Here is a 25,221-nt window from a genome sequence, read left to right as displayed (position 1 = left end):
ATTATCTCACTACTCTTGAGAATTGTAGTTTTCTTGTAGTAGCTTATTACTGGAATTGTCACTACTTGATTATCTCAATAATCCATTTTAAAAATTCACTCTAGGCAAAATCTCAGAGAATAAAAATACATATCCATTTTGGTTGTGGATTCAATTATAAGGATGTTGGATTATGTACAAATGCAGTTAGACATTGGAGGTGTTATTTTCTTATTATGAAATATGTTGAATGTTTTTTGTTACAGAATTTAAATAATATTCAATTAAATATTGATACATTCTAATTGTTGTATTTTTTAATGCTATTTCGTTAGTAAAATAATTCACATACATTATCAACAATATTCCTTGATGTTTTTCCCTTGATAACTCAGATCCTGAATATCCTAACTCCTGAGGGGGTTTCCTTATATGAGGATTGTTCAGAAAGTAAGGAACATTCAAGTCTGATGCAGCTAGGTATGTGACAATTGCACACTTTCAATTTCATATGTGTTCACCTCGTCAGTGACTGACGAGCCATCACATTTGAAGTGTCGTTTTGCTACCCAATGTTGATGTTGCAATATACAAGATGAAAATGTGCACAGCAATTAAAAATCCCACTAGTTGTGAGGTAGCAGTCTGTAAAACAGTTTTTGGCCAAAAACTTATTTATCCCAAAATGTGTACATGGATATATTAAAAAAATGACCTTGCTACAGGAGAATGGATTAATTCATTAAAAATGATTTCTGGTGTTGTACCAGTATGCAACGTACCAGGCTAACTGCGTAATGCAAGACACCATGCTGTAAGAACAATGATCGCAGAAGAACTACGGAAAAAAGGCTGGCAAGTAGCAGAAGAAATACATTGCATTGAAGATGGTGGATCAAACAGAAGATTGGACATTTTAATATATGACACAAAATCTAAAAGTGGAATTATAATTGATCCAACTACGAGGCGTGTTTTTTAAGTAAGTACCGTTTTTAAATTTTCTCCGTTCCAACACTGCGATTGGTAATTTCGACATTTGCGCTGTGTGTGGGCATCTATTGGTAAAACCTAGCCGGAAATTCAAGAAAAATCGGCTGTGTTTACATCCGGTTTCGAGCATTCAAAATAGTGCCGCCAATTGAAAAGAGAAAAATGTATAGTAAATGTGAAAATTATATAAAAAAATATGATCTAAATTCTATATCAGTAATTGGCATAATGATTGGTGCAAGAGGGACTATTACAATATTTTTTGTAGAATAAAAAAATATATAATCTTCTATCAAAATTAAAAAATGTTCATGTGGTTAACAAATTAGTCATTAAAGTGTTAAGGATCATGTAAAATCATTCAAAATCATTTATATGGACAACATTATTAATCTATTTTACTTATTATTCAGATAATAAATTTAAGTTTATTGTTACTGTGTCTAATAGGCAAAGTTTATTATAATAAACTCAGTTTTCAAAATAAATGTAGGTAAACAATACAATGAATGACATTCATGACGAAGAGAAGAGAGCACGCCTCAGCATTATCACTGATGCTATTTTTTACTAAAGTTACAAGTAATGAAGTAAACTTAGGTTGTTGATGAGAAGATTCGTGAAAATTGTCATCTCACAATGAGAGATCCAAAGGTTTTAAGGACTTAGTTCTTTGAAATTGTAACTCAAAAGCTCGGCTACAAGAAGATTATTGCAACTAAGTTTTTGTGTGCTTCTGATAGACTACTCTAACCGGTCCTCTCAAACATTGCTCAACCTACAGAGAACAATTTACAACAAATGCAGAGACAAGTTTCCTTGGACAGTCCAGACTTTGCTCCAAATTATTTTCACTAGTTTACCTAAATGAAGACATGATTACAGGGTCCATTCAATAAGTATTGTAACTGGTTCTGTAGCCTCAAAGGAGCAGTGGAGAGGGGTCTGAGGTTTGACCGGTTGGGTCCGATAGATGGGTCCTCCACCATTCAGGAGCACTTTGGTTTAGTCGCCTACGGGCATTTGTTGAGACAGGAGGTCGATATTTGCGCCGAGTATTTTTTTATTGTGTCGTTGCGCCAACATGGAGCGTACTGTCGAGCAAAGCTGTGAAATTTTGCTTTAAACTTGGAAAAATCAAGTCAGAGACCCTTGCCCTCAACTCAAACATTTTATTGTCGAGTCATACTGGAACCCAGGTAATAACGTTGTCCAGATAGTTTAGATCTTCTAGGACGCTATCCAAGATTTCTTGAGAAATTTCAATCCTTGACAGTTTTTGTTCCTCGCTCAGGACTTTAGGCACCAGCTTCGCACGGACTCTTCTCATCGCCAAATTCTCTGTTACGATATTGTGGATGGTTCCCACTGAAAGGACAGTCTTCTCACTGGTGTGGGTGATGGTTAGACGCCTGTCAGAATCCAAAACATCTTTCACTTTGACCACGTGAGCCTCGGTTTGGGCGCCGTACTTGGTGTTCAGGTCTTCCAGTCTTCCTTAACATTTGGTTTCACTCAAAAACTCTTGTGCAGCTTAAAGCATCATCACCATAAGCCTGTTTAATGAGGGCAAGGGTTTTCGACACAGATTTTCCGAGTTTAAAGCAAAACTTCACAGCGATGCTTGACGGTACGCTACATGTTGGCATATTGACACAATGAAAAAACACTTGGCACAAATGTTGACAAAGTGACATCTAAATGCTGAAACGTCCTGTTTCAACGAATGCCCGTAGCCGACTAAACCAAAGTCCTCCTGAATGGCTTCTGTCGAACCCAACCGGTTGGACTCCTCTCCAAATTTTTTTTGAGGCTATAGTGAACCAGTCCCGATACTTATTGATTTGAAAGTGTAGAAGCATGATGACGAGGATCTTCAGTTGTTTGTCTCTGAGTGGCTGAAGATCGCAGATTGCGGAATTCTACAACAAATAAATTTCAAAACTTGTAAACTGATAGCGGATGACATATAGGATAAGTTTCTCAATTTGTTGGAGACTACTAAAAAATTTGTATTTTAGTTTTTTGCTTGTAAAACCTCTTTGTATTCAGTTTGAAAACATTCCTTACTTTCTCAATAGCTCTTAACTGAGACTCTAGGATTCTTGGGAAATCCTTGCCCCTGCCCCAGTACATCAACACCCCTGAAACTTGTAGGCATAAATCTGTTCCCTTTGTGCATTGTGATGGAAGTTAACTTCCTATGAAGGGGCTCTAGACCTGCGGCCACCACGCCACGCTACCATGTGGTCTTAGTGATGTGGAGAAACAACAGTAAATAGTAGAATGCAGTTTTGTATTGTAACCCTGAAGATGCCACTCCTGTGACAAAATGTGTACTAGCGAATAGATAGGAAAGTACACAAGGCAACCAACAAAAAAAGGTAATATAATTTTAAAATTACCTTTTCATTTTACTGCAGTAGACTTCACAAGTTTTTCTTAATAATAGGGCAACTTCTTGTGAAAACACTCGACAAACTTTCCATACTCACATGTGGCTCGTGCATAAACGTTTTCTCTCATGATGTGCAGCTAAGTGCCACTAGTTTGCACTAGTTACACAAATAACTATTAGATGATAAATAACTCTTCAGCAGCGGTTTTAAATTATACAAAATGGCCGCTAGCCTCCAAAGACTCTTAAAGAAAGGTATAGTATGAAGAAAAAATGTTGTTTGTAACATGGGCCAAAAGGTCCTAACGATTAAATGTTTTAAAATCACCATCTATATGAAGCTATGCTGCAATTTATACCTGATGTACATTATTATAGAGTGTAATTCTTATTCATATCTGTAAAATAAATGAAAATGTATTGATTTAACTATTTATTTTCATAAAGTAACAATAAATAACAAATCAATACCACAATGCATTACCGGTACTCAAGATTAATTAACAACATTTGTTAATTGACCACAACAACAAATGAGGTACCAAGATTGTATATGCGGTGGTAACAATCATTTTCTTAATACTTGTTGAAAGATAGATTACAGTCTTCATTACAGTTATCACAGTTGAATTACATTTTTCTAAAGGCGATTTATGAAAAAAAAAAAACAATTGTTAAGTAATTGATCAAACTAGCAACTAAGTTAAAAAAAATTAAAATACACAATACAGCTTCTCAATTAAGAAATCAAAACTCATGAAATTGTAACTTTAGATACAAACAACAAAATATTATTTTTTTCCTGAAAATTTGAAAAAATAACAAATCCTGGCTAATTCACTTAGAGAAAGGAAACCCTTGTTACTGATTACTGTTGATAAGATCATGCTTGAATTCATAAAAATATTCATTTATAGAAACTTAATAAACAAAGGGGTTTAAGAAAACAGTTTTTTTCGGCAGGTGTTCTTGGCTTCGTAGATGATTAAATGTATCTGATCCGTGTATGCTAGGATGATTCTCTCCAGTTTCTCTCCCCTCCTACCAAACAAGGAATCTACGCTCTCACAATTAAATTTTCCCCGTATTTCCAAAAATTCACATTGTGCACAGTCTGTACCAGCAGGCTGTTTGGCACGAGGAGGAGCGTTTACCATCGCCTTAAGATTGGGGAAAACAGTGTTCTCTGGAGTAGACAAGCCTTTGCAGTCCCCTTGGCCACATTCTTCTGCCAAATTTTCCCTGCGTTCTGTGGAGAATTTTTTGACTCTTCTCGCTTTTCTGACATCTGTCACTTTGATCAGACGGTGTGTTACAGGTGGTATTTTGGATACACTTTCTATTACATGCTGCGTTTGAGACACATGTGATCGGAGGAAGTTGATTATAGAGCTACGACCCCGAACAAATCTTCCAAACCAATCCATGACAGCATCTTCATGGAGTTCGTGAGGGGCCCACCCCAAATAGTTGTCCATCATACTGACAAAGGTGTTTGCCATCTTGGTGCATCTTTCTTCAATTTCATCGGTCTAAAAAGCAGAACAAACCTGTTAGAAACAGGGTTAAAACAGAAAAATCCTACTAAAGATAAAGACCATTGGTTGGGGGAGAGGGTAGTTTAGGAGTGTCCAATGTCATTTCTCACTCTATTATTACTGTCCAAATGAAGGTGTTGTACTTTGGACCTATATGTACCTTGGACCTATACTCATTTTAGCACTACCCTATCTGTTAAGTAAAGGGAGAACTTTTACCATAAGTTAATGCTTATGCTACCAGAGGTCTATCCTTATGTTTTCAAGTTGGAATTGTATGTGTCCTGTTGACAGGAAAACTGTAACAAGTTTTTATAAGGTAAAAGTAAGTATATGCAACTTTTAATTTTCTTTTATTATGTTAGATTTAATGATTGTTTATCTCAGCTTACAATATGGTGCTATACACCAACAACTCAGCTACAGTTTCATATGATTCACACCATGTTAATCCTAACCTAGAATAGTCTAGAACCAAGTTTATACGAAATGGCCGGGTGTTGTATCTTGAACCTAGTTCATAGGTTGTACCATGGACCAAAGTAGCCTAGGCTACTAAAAGCGTAGACTTTAATAATTTTGCCAAAAAGGTTTATTATAGGCATTTGTAATTTAATTTGCTATAAACGAACACGACAGCCCCCGACAGTTCTAGACGATTATATGTATTGTATTGTACGGGCCAGTTTTTTTAATATTTTATCAAATAAAAACTAATTATTAATTTGATAACATTTAAATGTGTTTCTACATTTATTTCCTCCACTTTGAAATCAGTGGTCCAAGGTACAACATACGTAGGTAGGTCCGAGGTACAACATAGGTATTGTACCTTGGTCCTAATGTTACAACTTTTTAATAATTGAAACATTTTTTTTTTTTGTGAAAATAAAGGGTTAAATAGAGTATACGCATTGTGTTAAAGAACAATGATTACTTTTCACTAACATTTATTGTGTTTTAAAGTGTCATATCAAAATAAAAAAGTAAAATAGGTCCATGGTACCTACAACACCTTCCCCTACTTTATCTGCAGAGGGTCATAAAACTATTTGGTACAAACAGAGCCCACATTAATGCTGTCAACATTCACCAAGAACAGGCACAAATTGTTTGATCCTGGCCCTTTCACCAGCTGAGCCAAGCATTAGTAAGCTTACAAGGTAATATTTAAACTAATTTAATTAAATATCACAGTGATTCAGAGGCTACGCCACCAGAATTGTATTTCTTGTCAATTCAGTCACGCCAAGCATTTTTGAAATAGTATTTTGCAGTGTCTTGCAGCTGGTGACATCTAAGCTGGCACTTGGCCGACCGCTACTACAGCAGACTCTCGCTCATCCGAATCGGCCTTGTCCGGACTCCCGCTAGTCTGGATCGGCAATCGTGTTTTTAGCAAATTTCCCTATAGTTTCCTATAGTATAGTAGCTATTACCGTAGGTGGCACAGTAAGATCTAGGCCCGGGACTGATTTACTTTTTCATTTTGATGTTTCCAGAGGCCAAAAACACCATTATTTCAAATTTATATATTTAGGCCTGTAAACGCAATAACTTGAGTAATTTTTGTCCGATTTTGATTAAATTTGGTTTAGGCCTAAACGTTTAAGGTGGGATAAACTTAGAGTTCGCGAACCAGCATGATCGGACCATGGGAACAGGGTTTTACGGGGAATTTTAAAGGGGAAACAACAGCTTTTCTCATTTTTTATCCTCAAAACACAAAATTTCCCATTTCTCTCTAGACCTCTTAAAAGAGCTTGAAAAAACAAATAATTTAGGACCGTAAGTGTCTTTGTACGGTAAAATGAGTTGTGATAAACATAGGAAGTTGAAGTTGTGACAGTTGAAGAAAAACTCCGTGCAATCAAGCAGATACTGGTGAAACGGCGAAAAAAGTTGCCTTTGAGCTAAGAGTTGGGACGGATACCGTTTTGGACTGGAGGAAAAATCGGGAACAAATAGAAAAATGGTGCACCTCTCAAACAAATGTAAGCGCAAGTAAGTTGAGGAAAACAATACGTCCCCTACAGGTAAACATAGTGAAGTTAAAGAGGCTTTAGTTTTGTGGCACAAACACTTTAAGAGGCACTAGGTTTCATTGGTTCATTGGACTTTATTTTTTACGGAATTTTTTTCAAGTGTTGAAAAATAACTAGCATCTAACAACTTGCCAAGAAAAGCGATTCTGTTGTTAGATAATGCGTCGACGCACCCTATTGCTAATGAGTTAAAGGACGAGGACATTAAAGCTGTTTTTTTGCCGCCAAATGTCACTGCCCTTTGTCAGCCAATGGAGCAAAGGGTACTTCAGGCACAGAATTTGAAATACCGCCACCGACTTTTCCCATATCATATCGGCATAGACATTGATGAAGATTACATCACCGCATTGAAGAAAATTGACATTTTGGATGTAATTAGGTGCGGCTGAAGGATTGGAAGAAATCCCGTCCATGACGATTGTTTCATCATGGACGGCTCTGTTAGATCACATGGGTAACAAATTAAAGGAAATCGACGGCGGGGAATTTAATCACGATGAGAAAAAAGTGGAAACAGAAAATGTTGTCTCGCTGTTGGAGAAAATACCAGGATGTGACGAAGTGAATGAAAGTGACGTATTGAGTGGATGAGCAAAGACGACAAAGATGAATTAGGCCTCCAGACGACGACTTTATAAGAATGGTGTCAAATTAATCTTGATGATGAATGAAGATCTGATTAAATTGTCAGATGTTCATGACAATATATGACAAAACAACGTTTGATATAAACGAGACCAGGGTTTACTGTTTCTCTAGGCCTACAAAAAAACCTAAAAAGAAGTGTCAATGCATAGACAAATTACGGTAGGTACTTATAAAAGTTCTAAGCCGCTGTTCAGAATCTAAAAAAATTTCAACCACATAGGCTTCCACTTGATTCCCGTGCGTATATGACGGTCCCACAGCTAGTAAGTTAGCAAGGTACCAAATCTTTGCTTTATTATATTTGGTAAAAAATCTAGTTTCTGGTGACATAAATAAAAATTCCTATAGGTTCCTATGGCCATCTTCTCCTGCACAAGTTAGCTTAATTTAAGTTACTGCTGGATGTAGCCTAAGTAGGGAATAAGGAATTAGTAGGAATTGGAGGGTCAGTAACTTTTAGCTAGCACTGACAACAGCAGGGTGGCATACACTACTGTGCATAAATGCTCCCCTAACTTACTCAATGTAATATTAAACCCTCACAAAATAGCCGCAAACCGTACCTACATCCCGTACACTCTGGACTTGCGAGTCTGGCCGCGGTGCATAAAAGGACCCATTTTAGTCAATGTACTTATCTAAGATTAACTTTAAGACTTCAAGTATTAGGCCTAAGAGTAAGTAGGCCTAGGAACTCATATCTTGAAACTCTACACACTTAAGTAGCCTATGCCTCCAAGAACCTTTGTGTACCGGTACTTTAGACTAAGGAAGATCATCGATAGTCGATGTCTTCAAAACAAAGATGTTTTTCTATCGATATTCAATGTTTTCTACATCGATGGTAGGTTAGGCTGCCACAACGTTTATGTTACATCAATGTTTTTGTTACATCGATGATTTGGTTTAACTTAGTGTTGAAAAATCTATGTTTTCCATGGTTTTGAAACGATGTTCTTATTGGTACATCGATGTTTGATGTCGATGTTACCATCGATGGTGAGCATCGATGGTTGATCTAATGATGCTCATTCCTACTTTAGACCTACCTGTGAAGTTTGATTTCCGCAGATAGAAAGGGGAAGCCTATGTGTACTTGCCATGGTAAGATTCCAGTTCAGTCGATAATTTAAAGCGACCAACAGGCTTTATTTTGTATAAACACTTCAATCCTTAACGCTTAAATGTATAACTTATTCAATGTGTTATACGACACAGACAAACAATAAGTTAGCAATAGCATAGGTTAATCCACCAAAAGGTAAAAACTACCGAGAATAATGCACTGAAAATAGTAAAATACAACGTCCTACAAGGCTATTGTTTGTATTAAGAAATACTTATAATACAAGTAAAATTATCTTCTTGTCTAATTCACTATTACTTTGAAGTGCACTAATATTTTGCCATTTTGATTAAGCCGGCTCCTGTTCTGTTCTGTTGTTCGTTGTTGTTGTTCTGTTCTCTTTCTATTTTATTTTAGCTTAGCTTCTGCTGGAAAAAAATTAATTGTTGTATTTTTTTGTGAATCGGCTTCATCTAAATACAGGTAAGAGGTGACTGACAAGAGCCAGAGCCAATAAAGACTCTGTTGTCTACAGTAGTTATGAACAATAGCTCTGGTTTTGTAACCAAGCAGTAAGTAAAAGCATAGATAAAACTGCTTAGTCTGTGGTAAAAGCTATAAGTAAAGCTAAAGCACGTATCATAAAATCACCTTGATAAAAAACCTCATCATAAAAAACATAAAATAAAATCTGAGAACACTAGTGCTCAACGTTACCAACATGAACCACACATAAAAATTACCTAAATTTTTAGTATTTTACCGAGGACCCCAAATGATCAACGATCAACTGTGTCGGTACTTTTTTGCATTTGGTTGCAATTTTCTCTGGTGAACCTATGGGTAAACCCACAGTTCTGTACACATGAGGGCGGCAGCCGCCGTGGTGGCCGCCTAGGACCGTACACATGGCAGCGGTTGGAGCCGCGGTTACGCTGCAGTTGCGGTGTGAATTGACCGTCGCTCGACAGCCAGTACTGTATTTACCCAAATACCCAATAATTTTTTTTTAACGCGTAACGCTTGACAGACAATTCTTTTCAGCAAAATACTCAACTTAGGCTACTCTTGCCACGCAATCTTTTTTGTCCTAAACGTATCTTCTTTTTGTACTTCTTTAGTGGCATTTCAGTGTCAAAGTTTCTGGTTCCACCGCAGCACGCGTGGCCATTGTAAACTTACACTACGAGCACTACATCAACTCCAGCCATAGCTACACACTTCACCAACACAGAGAGCGATGTCCACAGGGCAAGCGAGCAGATGTCTGTGATCCTATAGTAGCAACTGCAGTCAACCGCGGCGGCTACCGCCCTCACGTGTACGCTCTCATGCCAACTCTAGTAACTTCAACCGCGCGGGAGCCGCGGCGGTCGAAGGGAAATCTACGACCGCCGCGGTTTGTTTGGTTGGTTGGAAGTGCGGTTGAATTGAATCGGAATTGATGCGAACCTAATCGATATTTTCTCAATTTTGGGGATTGGCCAGATTTTGCCATTCAGGAAAAAATAATCCTGCATATGTATCCATACGATTAAAAGATGTAACTTTTTAAAGACTTGTCTGCTTTGAGAGAATTGAACAAATAGCTGTCACCATACCTTGGAGGTTTATTTTCTTATTTTAGCGAATTTCCCATATAGGGAATAAATTATCGTAGTACTCATGGTAAGACCTGGACCCTGGACCGATTTAATTTTTCGTTTTGAGGTCCCTAGAGGCAAAAAAAAACCATCCGTTCAAATCCCACTAATAAATAACACAATAAATATATATATATATATTTATTTATTTATATATATGTGTGTGTGTGTGTGTCCGTTAGCGCGATAACTCGAGCAAAAATGATCCGATTTTGATGAAATTTGGTACAAACGTGTAAACATACGTTTATTCGAACGAGTTCGCGATCCAGCATAATCGGACCATGGGAACGGGGGCTTATGGGGTGAAAATGGGATTTTCCCATTTTTGACCCTAAAAACAAAATAATTTGCAATTTCTTTTCAAACCAATTTGTAGAGCTTAAAAAAAGAAATAATTTAATATATTGAAGCGCTCTTGTATGCCTAACGGTCACGGAGAAAATTTAAAAATAGTGTAATTTAAAATTCCCATGTTATTCTTATGGAGAAAATGAAAACCGTTGTAGTTGACTTGTTTATGGATATATTTTCACCAAATTTGGCAAATTTATTTATTTGATCCTATACTATTACGTTCGGTCAAAAAACACTGTTTACCTTCCCCGTAGCAGCAAACCTAAGCACTCGTTAAATCTAATGTTATTTAAATAGGGATTAAATATGTCTTATTTATGGAAATATTTTAGTAAAAATGTAATCAGACAAGTTGAAATTCGCTTAGTCTGCAGGTTTGCTGCGGCGGGGGTATTTTTACATTTAACGTGATTATTATAAAAAGCATTGTTTTCAAATAAGTGTTCTGCATTCAACTATCTCAAAACATTGCCGGAAGTAGTTGTTCGTGCGATTCGGGTGTTTATTGTTCGTCTTCAATTTCTAAAAATATCAGGCAGTTTTTGAGAATGCATTCATCACTGTTAACTGGTTTAGGCCTACTCTATGCCGTATTATGATGTATGCTATAGTATTGGCACTATTGTTATTTCCGCCCCCATGAAACTCTAACTCAAATACACGTTGGTTGTCAAGATGTCTGTCTGTGTCTGTGTATTATTTTAAAGTAGACTTTGGACATCGGCGCACTGGCGCAGTTCGGTTTTAATAAATTTAAATTAATGTAATGAGTAAAGGTGTGCGAAAATGGAGGCACTAGTGAAGCCGCCACTGGAGCTGGTGATTTGATTGAAAAAGGTAACACGACTGATTGGTTACAATTTCGCAAACGTTTCGAGACGTATTTGGAAGCCATCGGAGATGAAGAACTCAAGTTAACTGAAAAACGAAAATGTGCAATTTTGATGCACGTAATTGAGAAAGGGCAGTCGAAATCTTCGAGACCTTCGACAACTAAAAGGAAACTGAAAGAAGTGTTGGATCAATTTCAGGAATATTACTTTCCAAAATTCAACGTGACAATGGAACGTTACAGGTTTTTCACTTGTATTCAAGAAGATAACCAAACAGTCGACGAGTATGCTACGGTTCTACGGCAGAAAAGCAAGTTCTGTGACTTCAAAGACCTTCAAGAAAGCCTTATAATTATAAAGGACAGAATAATTTATGGGTTGAAAAGTGCCACATTGAGAGAACGGCTTCTCAGGGAGACCGACCCTGGGTAGGTGTATGGCTCTGAGGAGTGGGATTTTTTGAACGATATTTATTCCTATTCAGGGAAACTTTTACAAGCATTTATCCCTTTCAGGGATTTTCTCGTATTAAAGAATACCTAAAGAGGTGCAACAGTCAAACCCATGTATCTCCCCTATTTTTGGGGCGAGGTACTCGATGGAACCATCGCCGACCCCCTACACCCCCCTTTCTACTTACAAGAGGGAAATGCCCCCCAAAATAAACTATATTTTTTCATTAACATTGATTTATTATGTTATCCTCCATAAATATACACCCTTTATAACACTTATTGCCCCCTTGTCCTGTTAGGGGGCAACCCCCCCTTTAACTATATGTATATAGCTTTAGAGAGTTTGCCGATAAAGCAGTAAAAACCCATATGTATGCCCTATTTTTTGGGTGAGGAATTTAATGGAACCATCGCCACCACCCCCCCAATAATATTTTTTTTTTTCAATTGATTTATTATGTTATCCTCCATACAAATATACCCTTTTAAACACTTATATTGCCCCCTTGTCCTGTTAGGGGGCAAAACCCCTCCCCCCTTATATGTATATAGCTTTAGAGAGTTTGTCGTTAAAGCAGTACGAACCCATGCATGGGATATGTTTTTTACCCTATTTTCAGGGTGAGAAACTCAATAAAGAAAACACCATAACTCTATCTTTCTTAGGTTTTGAGTTAGGGTGGGGTTATATGGATCTATATTTTTAAAATGCATCCTATTCCACCCCATATGCATCCTAAAAATATGTTAATAAAATATTTCGTTTGAATATTTTATATATATTATAAAAATATTATAAAAAAATGTATTTAACATTTGAAATAATAACGATTTAGTATGAAAAACATAATTATTAGTTGAGTAAATTGATTAGTTAGAATTAAATAGTTCATAAAAACAAATTTTGAAAAAAATTAGAACAAAATTTTTTGGCCCCGAACGGGTTTCGTACCTGATACCTCCGTCTTGCGAGCCTGTTACTTTACCTCTGAGCTACCTGTGCTTGTTGGTACTGAGAGTTTTCAAGTGGTCAAAGAGTAGCCGACAGTTACAATGGTCGCAATACTTAATTTTTGATACCACGGTACATATGATTATGTTAATCTGTTTAGGCATCAAGTAGTTGAATTGTTGTTCTGGGAGTTGGAGAGTATACTGGTATTTGAATATAAATGTTTTAATCACCATTAGAATAATAATGCTATATATATAATTGATTCTTACAAGATTAATTAATCTTTCCCCTTAAATTCTTTAACTATTAAAAATTAGTTGTTATATGTTAAGCAGGTGTTCCCTAATGTATCTAGTATCACATCATCTGACTACATTATTATAGATCCAATTTACTACAGATCCCAACCGTGCCGACCATTTCCCAACGTTGGGCCAACAATAACAACAATGTGTGCTACTTGGGCTGACATCCGGTATGTTAAAAGTTTACTTTTATGAGATAGTCTAAACATTTTGTTTAACTGTTTGGGGAAAAAGAAATTATTTTTGCAGTGATTTTAAGACAACTTTAATATATATGCGATTTTTAGTATAGGCTACTTGAATTATTTTAAAAATTCTTTTAGTCATGGCCCTAAAACAATGCTTTAAGGAACAAGAGATTTGCTGTCAAAATATATTTTTCAAAACTGTGGGAAATATATTTTACCCAGCTTAGCTTGGTTGAAACAAATACCAAAATATATTTTTTAAACTTAAACAGGCTATTTATAAAATATTTTTACAATTACAATTCTATAAATATTCTTAAAAGCTATTTTCTTAGGTAAATAAAATATTTTAAAATATCCTTTACATAAAAAACTAGATTATTTTATCTTCATATATTAAAACTATTTTGCAAATATGCTCACCCGAAAAATAAAAAAATATTTACAAAATATATTTTTAAGACCTATGAAATATTTTTAAAATATTATGTTAATATATTATTTAAAAAAATATATTTAAAAAATAATATTAAAATATATAAACTATTTTTAGGATGGATATGTATTTTAAAAATATTTATAAAATAACCTTGCGCTGTCTGGGATTTTATTGGGGACAGCTCACTTACTCTCTACCAATCATAGCGAGCCTTGTAAATAATATTGTAGGTTCGCCTGTAACACAGGCTAATATCCACTACGAGCCTATCGAAAATATCAAATAAATTAAGAGGGTGCTCATACTCTACAGATCATAGTGCCTATGAACCAATCGTACGAATTATTTTATAGTTCAGGAATCTGCTCGTAGTGTATATGAGCCAAAATACTGAATTAATATAAAGTACAGAAATGGACACGTAAACAGCACTACGATCCTACGGGAAAATATTAGTTGTTCACCTACACTACAGCCATAGATAAAACATACTCCTCCTACAGCTCACCATGTCTACAAGTCGCGCGAATGAGTTCTTGAAACTGAAGGCACTAAGCCCGGCTTCGACTGCTGCGAGTGCCCAGAATTGTATTGCAACACCTCTTAACACAACCAGTATTGTTAGGTTAGGTTATACATTTATAACTTTAGGTGATACAGCGGGTCATACATTTGTCACCGCACGTCTAGTACAACGCCTTCGACGAAGCGCTGCAAACCGTGCGACGAGTAGACATGATGAGCTGTAGTGTAGTGAGCCGTCTACTATTTTTGCAATATTTATTATGAAATAGGCAATACAGTAGGCTCATAGTATATGGGAGCCTAATCCTACAATTTAGGTACATTCAGTATTTTGGCTCGTATACACTACGAGCTGATTCCTGTATTATAAAATAATTCGTTCGCTTGGGTCATATGCACTATGATCTCTAGAGTAAGTGGACCCTCTTCATTTATTTCATATTTTAGACAGGCTCGTAGTGATACGTGTGCAAGTAAACCTTCAATATTTTTTACGAGGCTTGTATACGGTATGATCTATGGAGTTAGTGAGCCACGTGTTTAAGATAAAGCTTTGTTACTAACTAAGACCAGATCAGCTGTTTACTTAACCAGGAAATCTTAAAAGTCCAACAATCAATTAAGGTTTTTAGCTCTTATTTTATTTGCTAAGAATGACCAGCTGTTTTTCAACCCTTAAGTTCTTAACCCTTAAACTGATTTAGCAATTACCATGGTTAGCGCTGTTGTCGCAAACACCAGGAAATAACGTATATCAGCTGATGGAAATATTCGAACTTTCTGCTAAATCTTTGGAACAGCTTCGAGATCTACCATCCACATCCTAGAGTCAAAGTCAAGTTCGCGGCTACAGTCTGACACTCTCTCCATGTTACTTTCTACTGCCCCAGTTGCCTAGTTGTAGGATGTTATTCAACATATGATTGGTTGCTGTTGCAAATATTACGTTACAGACAGCTGACTGCTCCATGCGACTTACAGCTGGAGACATAGCTTTCCTAGCAAGTTTTCCATGGTTATCAAGAAATTAATAAAGTTATCCCTTTATTATCTTTAACTTTGGAAACAATAGATATCCCTTTTCAACTCAGGTAGTAACATGAATTTTAATTACTTATCTTTGTTAAACTGAAGACCATTATAAGGTTAGTTGCAAACTGTTTCTTACATAGACTGTTTTATTGTTGTTTACTATATTTAATTTTTAGTGTTCAACGTACTCTGCTATTCGTTTCATTTTTTGCCTCCAAAGATGTGAACGCATCTGCCTTCAGGGCTGTAGCGGGTATGACAACAGTAGACTAGACACTGTTTGCTAGATCATGAAGTGCTGCATGGTGCACAAGGCTCTTGTCCTACAGGGGCCACAGTACCTCCTTTAGAGGCTCTCTTTCCGGGAGGAGGTCTCTCAGCGCAGTAACCACCATGGAAGTGGCTTCACTTTCCAAGAGTGAGGCTTGAGTTTGGAAGGAGAATCTTCTCGTACTTCGGCCCAAAGATGTACAACGACCTCCCCACTGGCCTCAAAATATGCCTTGTCCTCCTTTAGAGCTAATATCAAAGAATTGTTCTCCAATGGTTAGTTATTGTTATTTATATTGTCTAAGTGTTTATGTTTTGTTATTGTTCTATTCATTTGTTTGTTAGTTAAGTTATTGTTACTTATTATACAGGGTGAGGTAGTGAAAGCACCCCAATTTTCGTTCGTTGTTACACTATAAGTAAAGCAACAATGAACAGCTGTGCTTCTAACATCAATTGTGAATTAAAAAGTATTTGCCATTTTAGTAAAAATTATGCCTGAGGCTTATTATACTGAGATTTTGATGTGGAAACCTATTTTTAAAATAACGATTCTTGTGCAAAAACCCAGAATTGAGGAGGGAAGAAGACTGTTATCAATATGTTCCTGACAAACTTTAAGAGAATTATGCGATCTTGGTGCTTGGTTGCTGGGCGATGTTAGGAACCACAGACTATAGAGTAAATTACCATACTCGCCCTCGTCTAGAGAGAGGATGTTAGTCTGAGTTATACATTTTAAGATTCATATTTACTTTTTCATATTGGAAAGACACGTTCTAGGACCGTCACGGAGACTAACCTGCTACGTAGCTGCAAAACTTTTGTACCGATAAAAATACTAAAAATAATTGCTCAAAAGACAAAATTGTACCCAAGAGCAAGTTTTTAATAACATTTCTAACGTCCAAACAATTAATTACTAATTTTTTAGTGAAGTTTTAAAAATTTACAACTAGCAACAAGCCCTTGAATCGTATAATCAGTTAACACATTTGAAAATTCAGAACAGCTGTAGTTTTAAGAGTAAATTTTGCATGTTAAAATATCTGCAGGCGAAACACAAAAACTTTGTATGTAAAAAAGGGCAGTTTTTACTTTCTTCCCCTCTATACCATAGTATATGGAGAAAGTAGTTTTCGAGTTTGAGTTTTGATTGGATATATCCGTTTTGGGTCCTTTGAATTAAAAAAAATTGTATTTGAAGTCATTTATGTCTGTCTGTGTGTGTCTGTCTATATGTGGAAATGTGTACAGAGCTACAGATCATACCTGTAGTACGATTTTGGTAAAAATGTGCGTAGGTACTGTACTAACCCATATTATCTCCAGACGTTTTTTTCATTTTTTTAAATTAAGATTTTTAGTGGTGATTTTTACGTTGAAATCCCAAAAATAATGGAAAAATGAATTTACTCAAAAAATGACCCTAACGATTTTTATAAAAAAATCTGTATGTTACAGTCCTTTATATTTTGAACACCATTTTTCAACTCCCATTGCTGTATAAATTAGCCTAAGGGTCAAAAGCTATTGTAACATATGTTATTTTCTCATAAAACTCCATAAAAAACAAAAAAATCAGATTTTCTAATAAAGCCGGTTTTGATTGAAATTACTATACTACGATCCTTATAATTCTAAACAAAATAATGCAACCCCCTATGCTGTAAAAAATATTATTATTGCAACTGTTGTGATTTTCCATATAAAATATATCATAGTTACTCCCACCAAGTAGTACCCATGATAAATGTTGACAAACTTAAGAAAGTATGTGTCGGATTGCTGATACCGTATTTTTTTTTTTATCAAAATCCCTTTTAAACAAATGCCACGGAGCTGTGTATACTTTTGTCCATAAAAACGTTTCTTTAGGAAATGAATCCTCATACTAAAAGGAAGAAAAAAGTTTTTTGAAAGTATGTCCGAAAATGCATAATTACCTAGTTATACGCCATTTTGTTTTTTATACAAATATATTTTTATCTGTGAAGTTTTTCATTCGATGATTATTAAATTTGGTAACCATGTTAACACACACAAGACCTATTATAGAATAACAAAATAATAAATAATAAAGTTGTTCCGATTGTAAATTTCAAACAGCCGCCATTTTGAAGTTTACAATCGGAACAACTTTATTATTTTTTCCATAATAGGTCTTTTGGGTGTTAACATGGTTACTAAGTTTCATAATCATCGAATGACAAACTTCACAGATAAAAATATTTTTGTAGAAAAAAACAAAATGGCAGATAACTGGGTAATATGCATTTTCGGACATACTTTCACATATACTTCTTTTCTAGTATGAGGATTCATTTCCCAAAGTCCTGAAACGTTTTTTATGGACACCCTGTATGTCAATCTGTGGGGTAAAGGCCTGAAGTAACATAGAGGGTTATTGTTTGTTTTCACCCCAGTAACAACGCCCTGCCCTGGTAACAACAAACTTGAATAATTAGAATCAATCGCAGCTTATGTCACTACCTAGTTACTACAAATATTTTAACTTTGTTAAATTTAACTTACTGAGAACGAACAATGGCTGGACATCATCTTAAAACCAAGGCGAGGAAAAAGTCAATCAACTTCAAAATCACAATCACTAATGTGAAATACGCGAGCAAAATACACATCCAATACATAGCGCGACTGGCCTGAAAACAGATGTATTAATTACACACACACACACACACACACACACACACACACACACACACACACACACGACCAAACTCAACAATTCGCCTACAAAGCTGGCGCTTCTACAGTTTTAAATACTGATTAGTATAGCAAATACAGTAATGCTTTTCCAAAAGAGTTATAAAACTATTAAAGTCGCAGAACTGAAAGTACAAGGCATGTAAGCGTTGAAATAAATAGCAGCAGCTCGTTACTTAATTGTGTGTTTTGCAAACATGTCACTGATACACAAGGGGAAATAAAAATTTAATCATAACGTTGTTGGGGATAAAAAATAATTATTATAACAGTTATACTTTACGAAAAGAATATAGTGCATATTAATTATGACAGTTGACAGTAAAGTATCACGCTAACGATGTTGCGGAGAATAATCATGAAAGTGATGCATCAAGATAACAATTATGTGATAAAACATGACACAAATATTGCTTGAAGTAATCCTCAAAGTGACACATCACGTTAACGATATTGTGGAGAGTGATGATGAAAGTGACGCATCACGCTAACGATATTGTGGAGAGTGATTACGAAAGTGACGCATCACGTTACGATATGGTGTAGAGTAATGATGAAAGTGACGCATCACGCTAACGATATTGTGGAGAGTGATTACGAAAGTGACGCATCACGTTACGAAATAATGTAGGTAGAGTAATCATGAAAGTGATGTATCACGTTAACGATATTGTGGAGAGTGATGATGAAAGTGACGCATCACGCTAACGATATTGTGGAGAGTGATTACGAAAGTGACGCATCACGCTAACGATATTGTGGAGAGTGATTACGAAAGTGGCGCATCACGTTACGATATGGTTTAGGTAAAGTAATCATGAAAGTGACGTATCACGTTAACGATATTGTGGAGAGTGATGATGAAAGTGACGCATGACGCTAACGATATTGTGGAGAGTGATTACGAAAGTGACGCATCACGTTACGATATGGTGTAGAGTAATGATGAAAGTGACGCATCACGCTAACGATATTGTGGAGAGTATTTACGAAAGTGACGCACCACGTTACGATATGGTGTAGAGTAATCATGAAAGTGACGCATTACGCTAAAGATATTGAATGATGAAAGTGACTCAACAGGTTAACGATATTGTGGAGAGTAATTACGAAAGTGACGCACAACGTTAAGATATGGTGTAGAGTAATCATGAAAGTGACGCATCACGCTAACGATATTGTGGAGAGTAATAATGAAAGTGACACAACACGTTAACGATATTGTGGAGAGTAATGACGAAAGTGACGCATCACGTTACGATATGGGGTAGAGTAATCATGAAAGTGACGCATCACGTAAACGATATTGTGGAGAGTAATGATGAAAGTGACTCATCACGCTAACGATATTGTGGAGAGTAATGAAGAAAGTGGCGCATCACGCTAACGATATTGTGGAGAGTGATTACGAAAGTGACGCACCACGTTACGATATGGTGTAGAGTAATCATGAAAGTGACGCATTACGCTAACGATATTGAATGATGAAAGTGACTCAACAGGTTAACGATATTGTGGAGAGTAATTACGAAAGTGACGCATCACGCTAACGATATTGTGGAGAGTGATTACGAAAGTGACGCACCACGTTACGATATGGTGTAGAGTAATCATGAAAGTGGCGCATTACGCTAACGATTTTGTGGAGAGTAATGATGAAAGTGACACAACACGTTAACGATATTGTGGAGAGTAATTACGAAAGTGACGCATCGAGTTACGATATGGTGTAGAGTAATCATGAAAGTGATTCATACCACTTCAGGCCAGTCGCGCTATGTATTGGGTGTGTATTTTGCTCGCGTATTTCACATTAGTGATTGTGATTTTGAAGATGATTGACTTTTTCCTCTCCTTCGTTTTAAGATGATGGCCAGCCGTTGTTCATTCTCAGTAAGTTAAGTTTAACAAAGTTAAAATATTTTTATTAACTAGGTAGTGACATAAGCTGAGATTGATTCTAAGTATTCAAGTTTGAAGGTATATTTATAATAGTGGATTAATTCTGAGTAATTGCCTAAGACCACTTTATTACGAATACTTTTTATAAGTTCAAAATTAATACTTCTTATATTTGAAAGACATCAGACCTAGAGTGTGAAATAAGAAATTATGTTGTATATCAAGAATATTTAAAAAGTTATTTCAGTTCGCAAGTTTATTTTTGTCATATCAAGGCCCATTGCTGCTTAAGTACATTCTTCCGTCGCCTACTGTATCTATAACGTATCACCATTAAGTGATAAGAAAAAGCTACACAGTAGATATATAATCCTCCACCTTAACTACTACTTCTACTACAGTTTGTTGTTGAGCGGTGTTTGGGCGTTGTCGACCATGTGTGAGCTGGTGGCTGTACTCGCTGTGCTCGAGATATACTGAACCTAGCTACGACTACAGTACTACATTTCGCTGTCGAGCGGTGTTTGGGCGTTGTCGACCATGTGTGAGTTGGTGGTTGTACTCGCTGTGCTCGAGATATACTGTACCTAGTAGGTAGTAGGTACCTGCAGTACTACATTTTGCTGTCGAGCGGTGTTTGGGTGTTGTCTGAGTTGGTTCCTGTACTTGCTGTGCCTAGGGGTCTCCTTAGATAATGTTATATTTAGATACTTGTACATATTGCTGTGCGCTGCCGACCTTGTATGGGTCGCTGCCTGGTTGTGCTCGCTGTGTCCGATAAATAAAATCCTCCGCCTAGTAACCATGACTTCCATACTTTTATGTCGAGCGGGGCGTTGCCGACATTGTCTGAGTTGGTGGCTATACTCGCTGTGCCTGATGAACAAAATCCTCCGCCTGGTAACTAAGATGACTACATTTCGCTGTTGAGCGGTGTTTGGGTGTATCCGACTTTGTCTGAGTTGGTAGCTGTACTCGCTGTGCCCGATGAATAAAATCCTCCGTCTAGTAACCAAGACTATTACATTTCGCTATTGAGCGGTGTTTGGGTGTATCCGACCTTGTCTGAGTTGGTGGCTGTACTCGCCGTGCCCGATGAATAAAATCCTCCGCCTTAACCACGACTTTCGTACTTTTCTGTCGTGCGGGGAGTTGCCGACCTTGTCTGAGTTGGTGGCTATACTCGCTGTGCCCGATAAATAAAATCCTCCGCCTAGTAACCAAGACTACTACATTTCGCTGTTGAGCGGTGTTTGGGTGTATCCGACCTTGTCTGAGTTGGTGCCTGTACTCGCTGTGCCCGATAAATAAAATCCTCCGCCTTAACCACGACTTTCGTACTTTTCTGTCGAGCGGGGCGTTGCCGACCTTATCTGAGTTGGTGCCTGTATTCGCTGTGTCCGAGAAATATAATCCTCAGCTTTGAAACTGCGATTCCTGGACAAGATGTCCAGGGTCTCCTTAGCTACCTAATGTAAATGAATTTGGAGACTTGTACATAGCATGTTGTCGGTTGGGTTGTCAGATCCCAGCGCTGTCAAGACGGTCTCGTCTGGGTCTTTGGTGATTTGAAGTTAGCGATACCAACACTCCCTTGGGTATACCTTAAGAGACTTGGTTGGTTGTAAGTTTGACTAAATAATGTATTAGGGCTTTAAGTGTGAACAGTATAAAGTGATTCAGAATCCTATCGCATGTGAAATCAATTGACTATAGTAAAAAGGTTGCAAAATACGTTTTGAACATTGTGTTTATGAATGGAAACGTGTGTTTATGAATGGAAACGTACCTGTAGTTAGTTTGATAGGTAAGATGAAAACAGTGTGTTTTTTTTAGGAAGTGTGTAGAAGTAGGCCCAGCAAAAATGTCAACATTTTAATTATATATAGAAAAGTTGTCGCATACAGTTTGTAAAAGTTGATCACTGTGTTTGCCTGTACTATGTTAGCAGAGGTGGGCAGCAAACTGGTATAGTGTATGGTAAACATTTGAGTCTCCTACAGTAATGTTTCTTGTATTACCAGCACGAGATGTTAACAATGAGCTAATGATTATGATTTCATCTTAACCTATTCTGTATTTAAATAGTGTTAAAACTATAGGGTTTATAACAGTTCAACGTTTTTTACAGTGGTAGATGGTCATGGTGTAAGCAGTTAGTGTGATTTCAAAACTCTAACAGGGTTATCAGCTATAGGTACAATATAGCTTAGTGATGATCCAAAATGCTGTAAAACAGTAGATCAACTTAAAACCAGTGTTGAAAGAATCGTTGTACTATCAGTTCTGATTTGTACCCCGCCTAGGTGTGTATGAATAATATAGGTATATATATATATATAGTAAATTATAATATGTAAGAGTTTTTTTGTGTAACTTTGCAAAATATGCAGTAGCCATGTCCGTTTTACAGCTGAGTCCAGAACCAAAAGTAGATTGTCATGGCTTTGAGGTGGGAATATTTGTTATGCAGTTGTTAAGTGACTTCAAAATAGACTTTTAGTGTCTGTCATAGTTTTATAAAACACACGTATTTCAACATGTTAGCAATCTATTCGATCACAAGTAGCTTTATACTGATTGCTCAAAACAGCTAATAAGGAACAACTGGAATTATATTGGAATATGTAAAAAAAATTAAATAAATAAACCATGTTGTGTTTAAGTTTGTGAGTTGGTTTTGTCAACGGAGGTAGTATTTCTGATTCTAAAGGCCCCTATGGTGTTTCAATGTCCGTTTATTGCAACGAGAAATAAAAGGTATTATACGAAATGAGTTTTAAATTTTGAATTTAATATTTGTATATTTATTATATATTCGTTCACATTTTGTCTGGTTTGCTCGTATTAGGCGAGTAGAGGTGGCCAGCAAACTGGTTCAGTGAGCGGGAAACACTGATATTCATATTATTATCACAATGCTAATTGTCTAAAAAAATAATCAAGCTTTCATTATATTTCTATGTGTGATATAATCTCCTATTTTATACAACTTATTTACATCAGTTTATAACACTATTCCTATAGCGTGTAACCAAATTATTAACTAGGTATTTAATGGTTTAAGGGTGGAGATTTGTGTCCTGCTGCAACATTTTTTCTTAACCTTAGTGATAAGTTTCCAACATTAGACTTGCACACGGATGTAGTATGACTTGGTTTAGATATTGTGTGCAACCAATGTGATGCTAAACAGTCTTCAACTGTTGTGTTTAAAGAACTAATTGTACAGTTTTGATACGCTGCCTTGATAGGTATTTAAACCTAAATTTGAAGTGTAGAGTTATATTGCATAACTTAGACCTGCGGTACTGTACCCAGTTCAGAATCAAACGTATAGAACCATTCCGGTATACATGTATATCAAGTAATTTAAAATAGTCTGTTTGTTCCTGTTTGATTAAATACATTTATTTTCACATTTAATCTGTGGTTTCAGTTATTTTGTCAACGAATGTAGTATGTGTACTGTTATAATACTAAAGCTAATGTTCCAGTCCACGACCTTGGCGTTTTAATGTACGTTTATGGATATCCAAGGCCAAATCAAAAATCAAAAATAAAATAAAATCGTTTATTGCCAAAACAAATGTATTGCATAGCGACGTCAAAATGTACAAAATATCCATGGTATACGTTTAAAAACTATATTAATGAAATTAAATGATCTAAATATTCATCAACATTTATACAGCTAAACCACTTAATACTATGGTGTTCATGAAAGACTTAGTTGTCAGCCATTTTATATTACTTGGAAATAAGTTAGAAGCTTTTTTTTTCAAACTCACAAAAAAACTCATGATTGTAACCTTAAAATTACACTGTTTTATTCAGAGAAAAGAGTGCTTCCTGGTATTGTGGTAATGTACAGATTCGTTGGTAGGGCAATCATCCAAGTTATTTCTGATATACATTAAACAATCTAATATATACAAAGACACAACAGTTAATATTTTATGCTTCTTAAACAAAAGCTGACAGTGAGTTCTAGAATTAACATTAAACATTACTCTAACTGTTGTTTTCTGCAAGATTAGGAGTTTTTGTAATGACTAGAGTGACCCTAAATAATAATACAATACTTAGGATGACTCTGAATATGACGAAATATATAGCCTTTAATACTTCTACATTAACAAAAGATTTAAGTCTTCTTAACATAAAAAAAAAAACACCCTTTGCCGTTTTAATACAATGTGGGAGTTCCATTTGATGTTTGATTGAACACTTCATCCTAAAGGTTTTACTATATTATAATTCATACATTTATAACTAAACTCCAGGTTCTGAGTCTTATTCAAACTGAGTTTTTAATACTTTATTTTGGTATTTGCTGTTGTAGTTGAACATCTTAAGTTTTTGGTAAATTGGTAAATTGGTTCAGAGATCTTCATAATAGGAATATTCGCAGGCATTGCGTCTAGTTTTCCTGTATCAGGTGAGCAGAGGGGAGCAGCAAACTGGTTCAGCAAAACACCAATGTTTGAGTGTTGTCATTTCTCTTGCACTACCATTATCAATGCTAACATTGAGCTAATAATCAAATAATAATCAAACATAAAAAAAATAATAATAGTCAAACTTTCATATCAACTTATTATTCCTATCTGTTTAAATAGCTTTACAACAACAGAGCCTTTAACTACTGTTCACCGCTTTTACAGCGGTAGATTGTCTAACAGTGCAGCCTCAATAGTTAGTGCTATTTCAAAACTAAAGCAGTTACCATAGCTATAGGCAAAATATAGTTTAGTGTCGACAATGTTACCATAGTATTATCATTAGTAGAGGCAAACAGTTCATTTATCGTCTTTGAGGTAGAGATTCTGATGGAGTTGTCAGTAAATACTGAATACTGAATTGAAAGTAAATACTGCTTGTACCTGTTAGATAAAACACAAGTATTTCAACATGTTT

The 25,221-nt window shown here is 36.0% G+C and overlaps 1 protein-coding gene across 1 annotated transcript; it reads right to left on the bottom strand.

Annotated features, from left to right (window-relative positions):
• Positions 1-3,810: 3,810 nt before the first annotated feature.
• On the bottom strand, positions 3,811-9,051 carry LOC128986962 (uncharacterized). The gene is made up of 2 exons (XM_054407595.1): positions 8,654-9,051; positions 3,811-4,902 (listed from the first exon to the last, which is right to left on the bottom strand). Exons 1-2 carry the CDS (start codon positions 8,705-8,707, stop codon positions 4,309-4,311), a joined length of 648 nt encoding a protein of 215 aa, XP_054263570.1. The 5' UTR covers positions 8,708-9,051; the 3' UTR covers positions 3,811-4,308.
• Positions 9,052-25,221: the final 16,170 nt, after the last annotated feature.

This window comes from Macrosteles quadrilineatus, unplaced genomic scaffold (assembly GCF_028750875.1).
Source record: "Macrosteles quadrilineatus isolate MER2022 unplaced genomic scaffold, UCM_ALF_1.0 Scaffold_2__2_contigs__length_208266976, whole genome shotgun sequence".
Classification (NCBI taxonomy): Eukaryota; Metazoa; Arthropoda; class Insecta; order Hemiptera; family Cicadellidae; genus Macrosteles; species Macrosteles quadrilineatus.
This window is presented reverse-complemented; position numbering and strand designations above follow the sequence as displayed.

Excerpts from the sequence above, each read along its gene's own strand:
- LOC128986962 (XM_054407595.1), bottom strand. The coding sequence starts at position 8,707 with ATGGCAAGTACACATAGGCTTCCCCTTTCTATCTGCGGAAATCAAACT. Across the intron at positions 4,903-8,653 it reads GCGGAAATCAAACTTCACAG|ACCGATGAAATTGAAGAAAG; the intron begins GTAGGTCTAAAG and ends TCTGCTTTTTAG.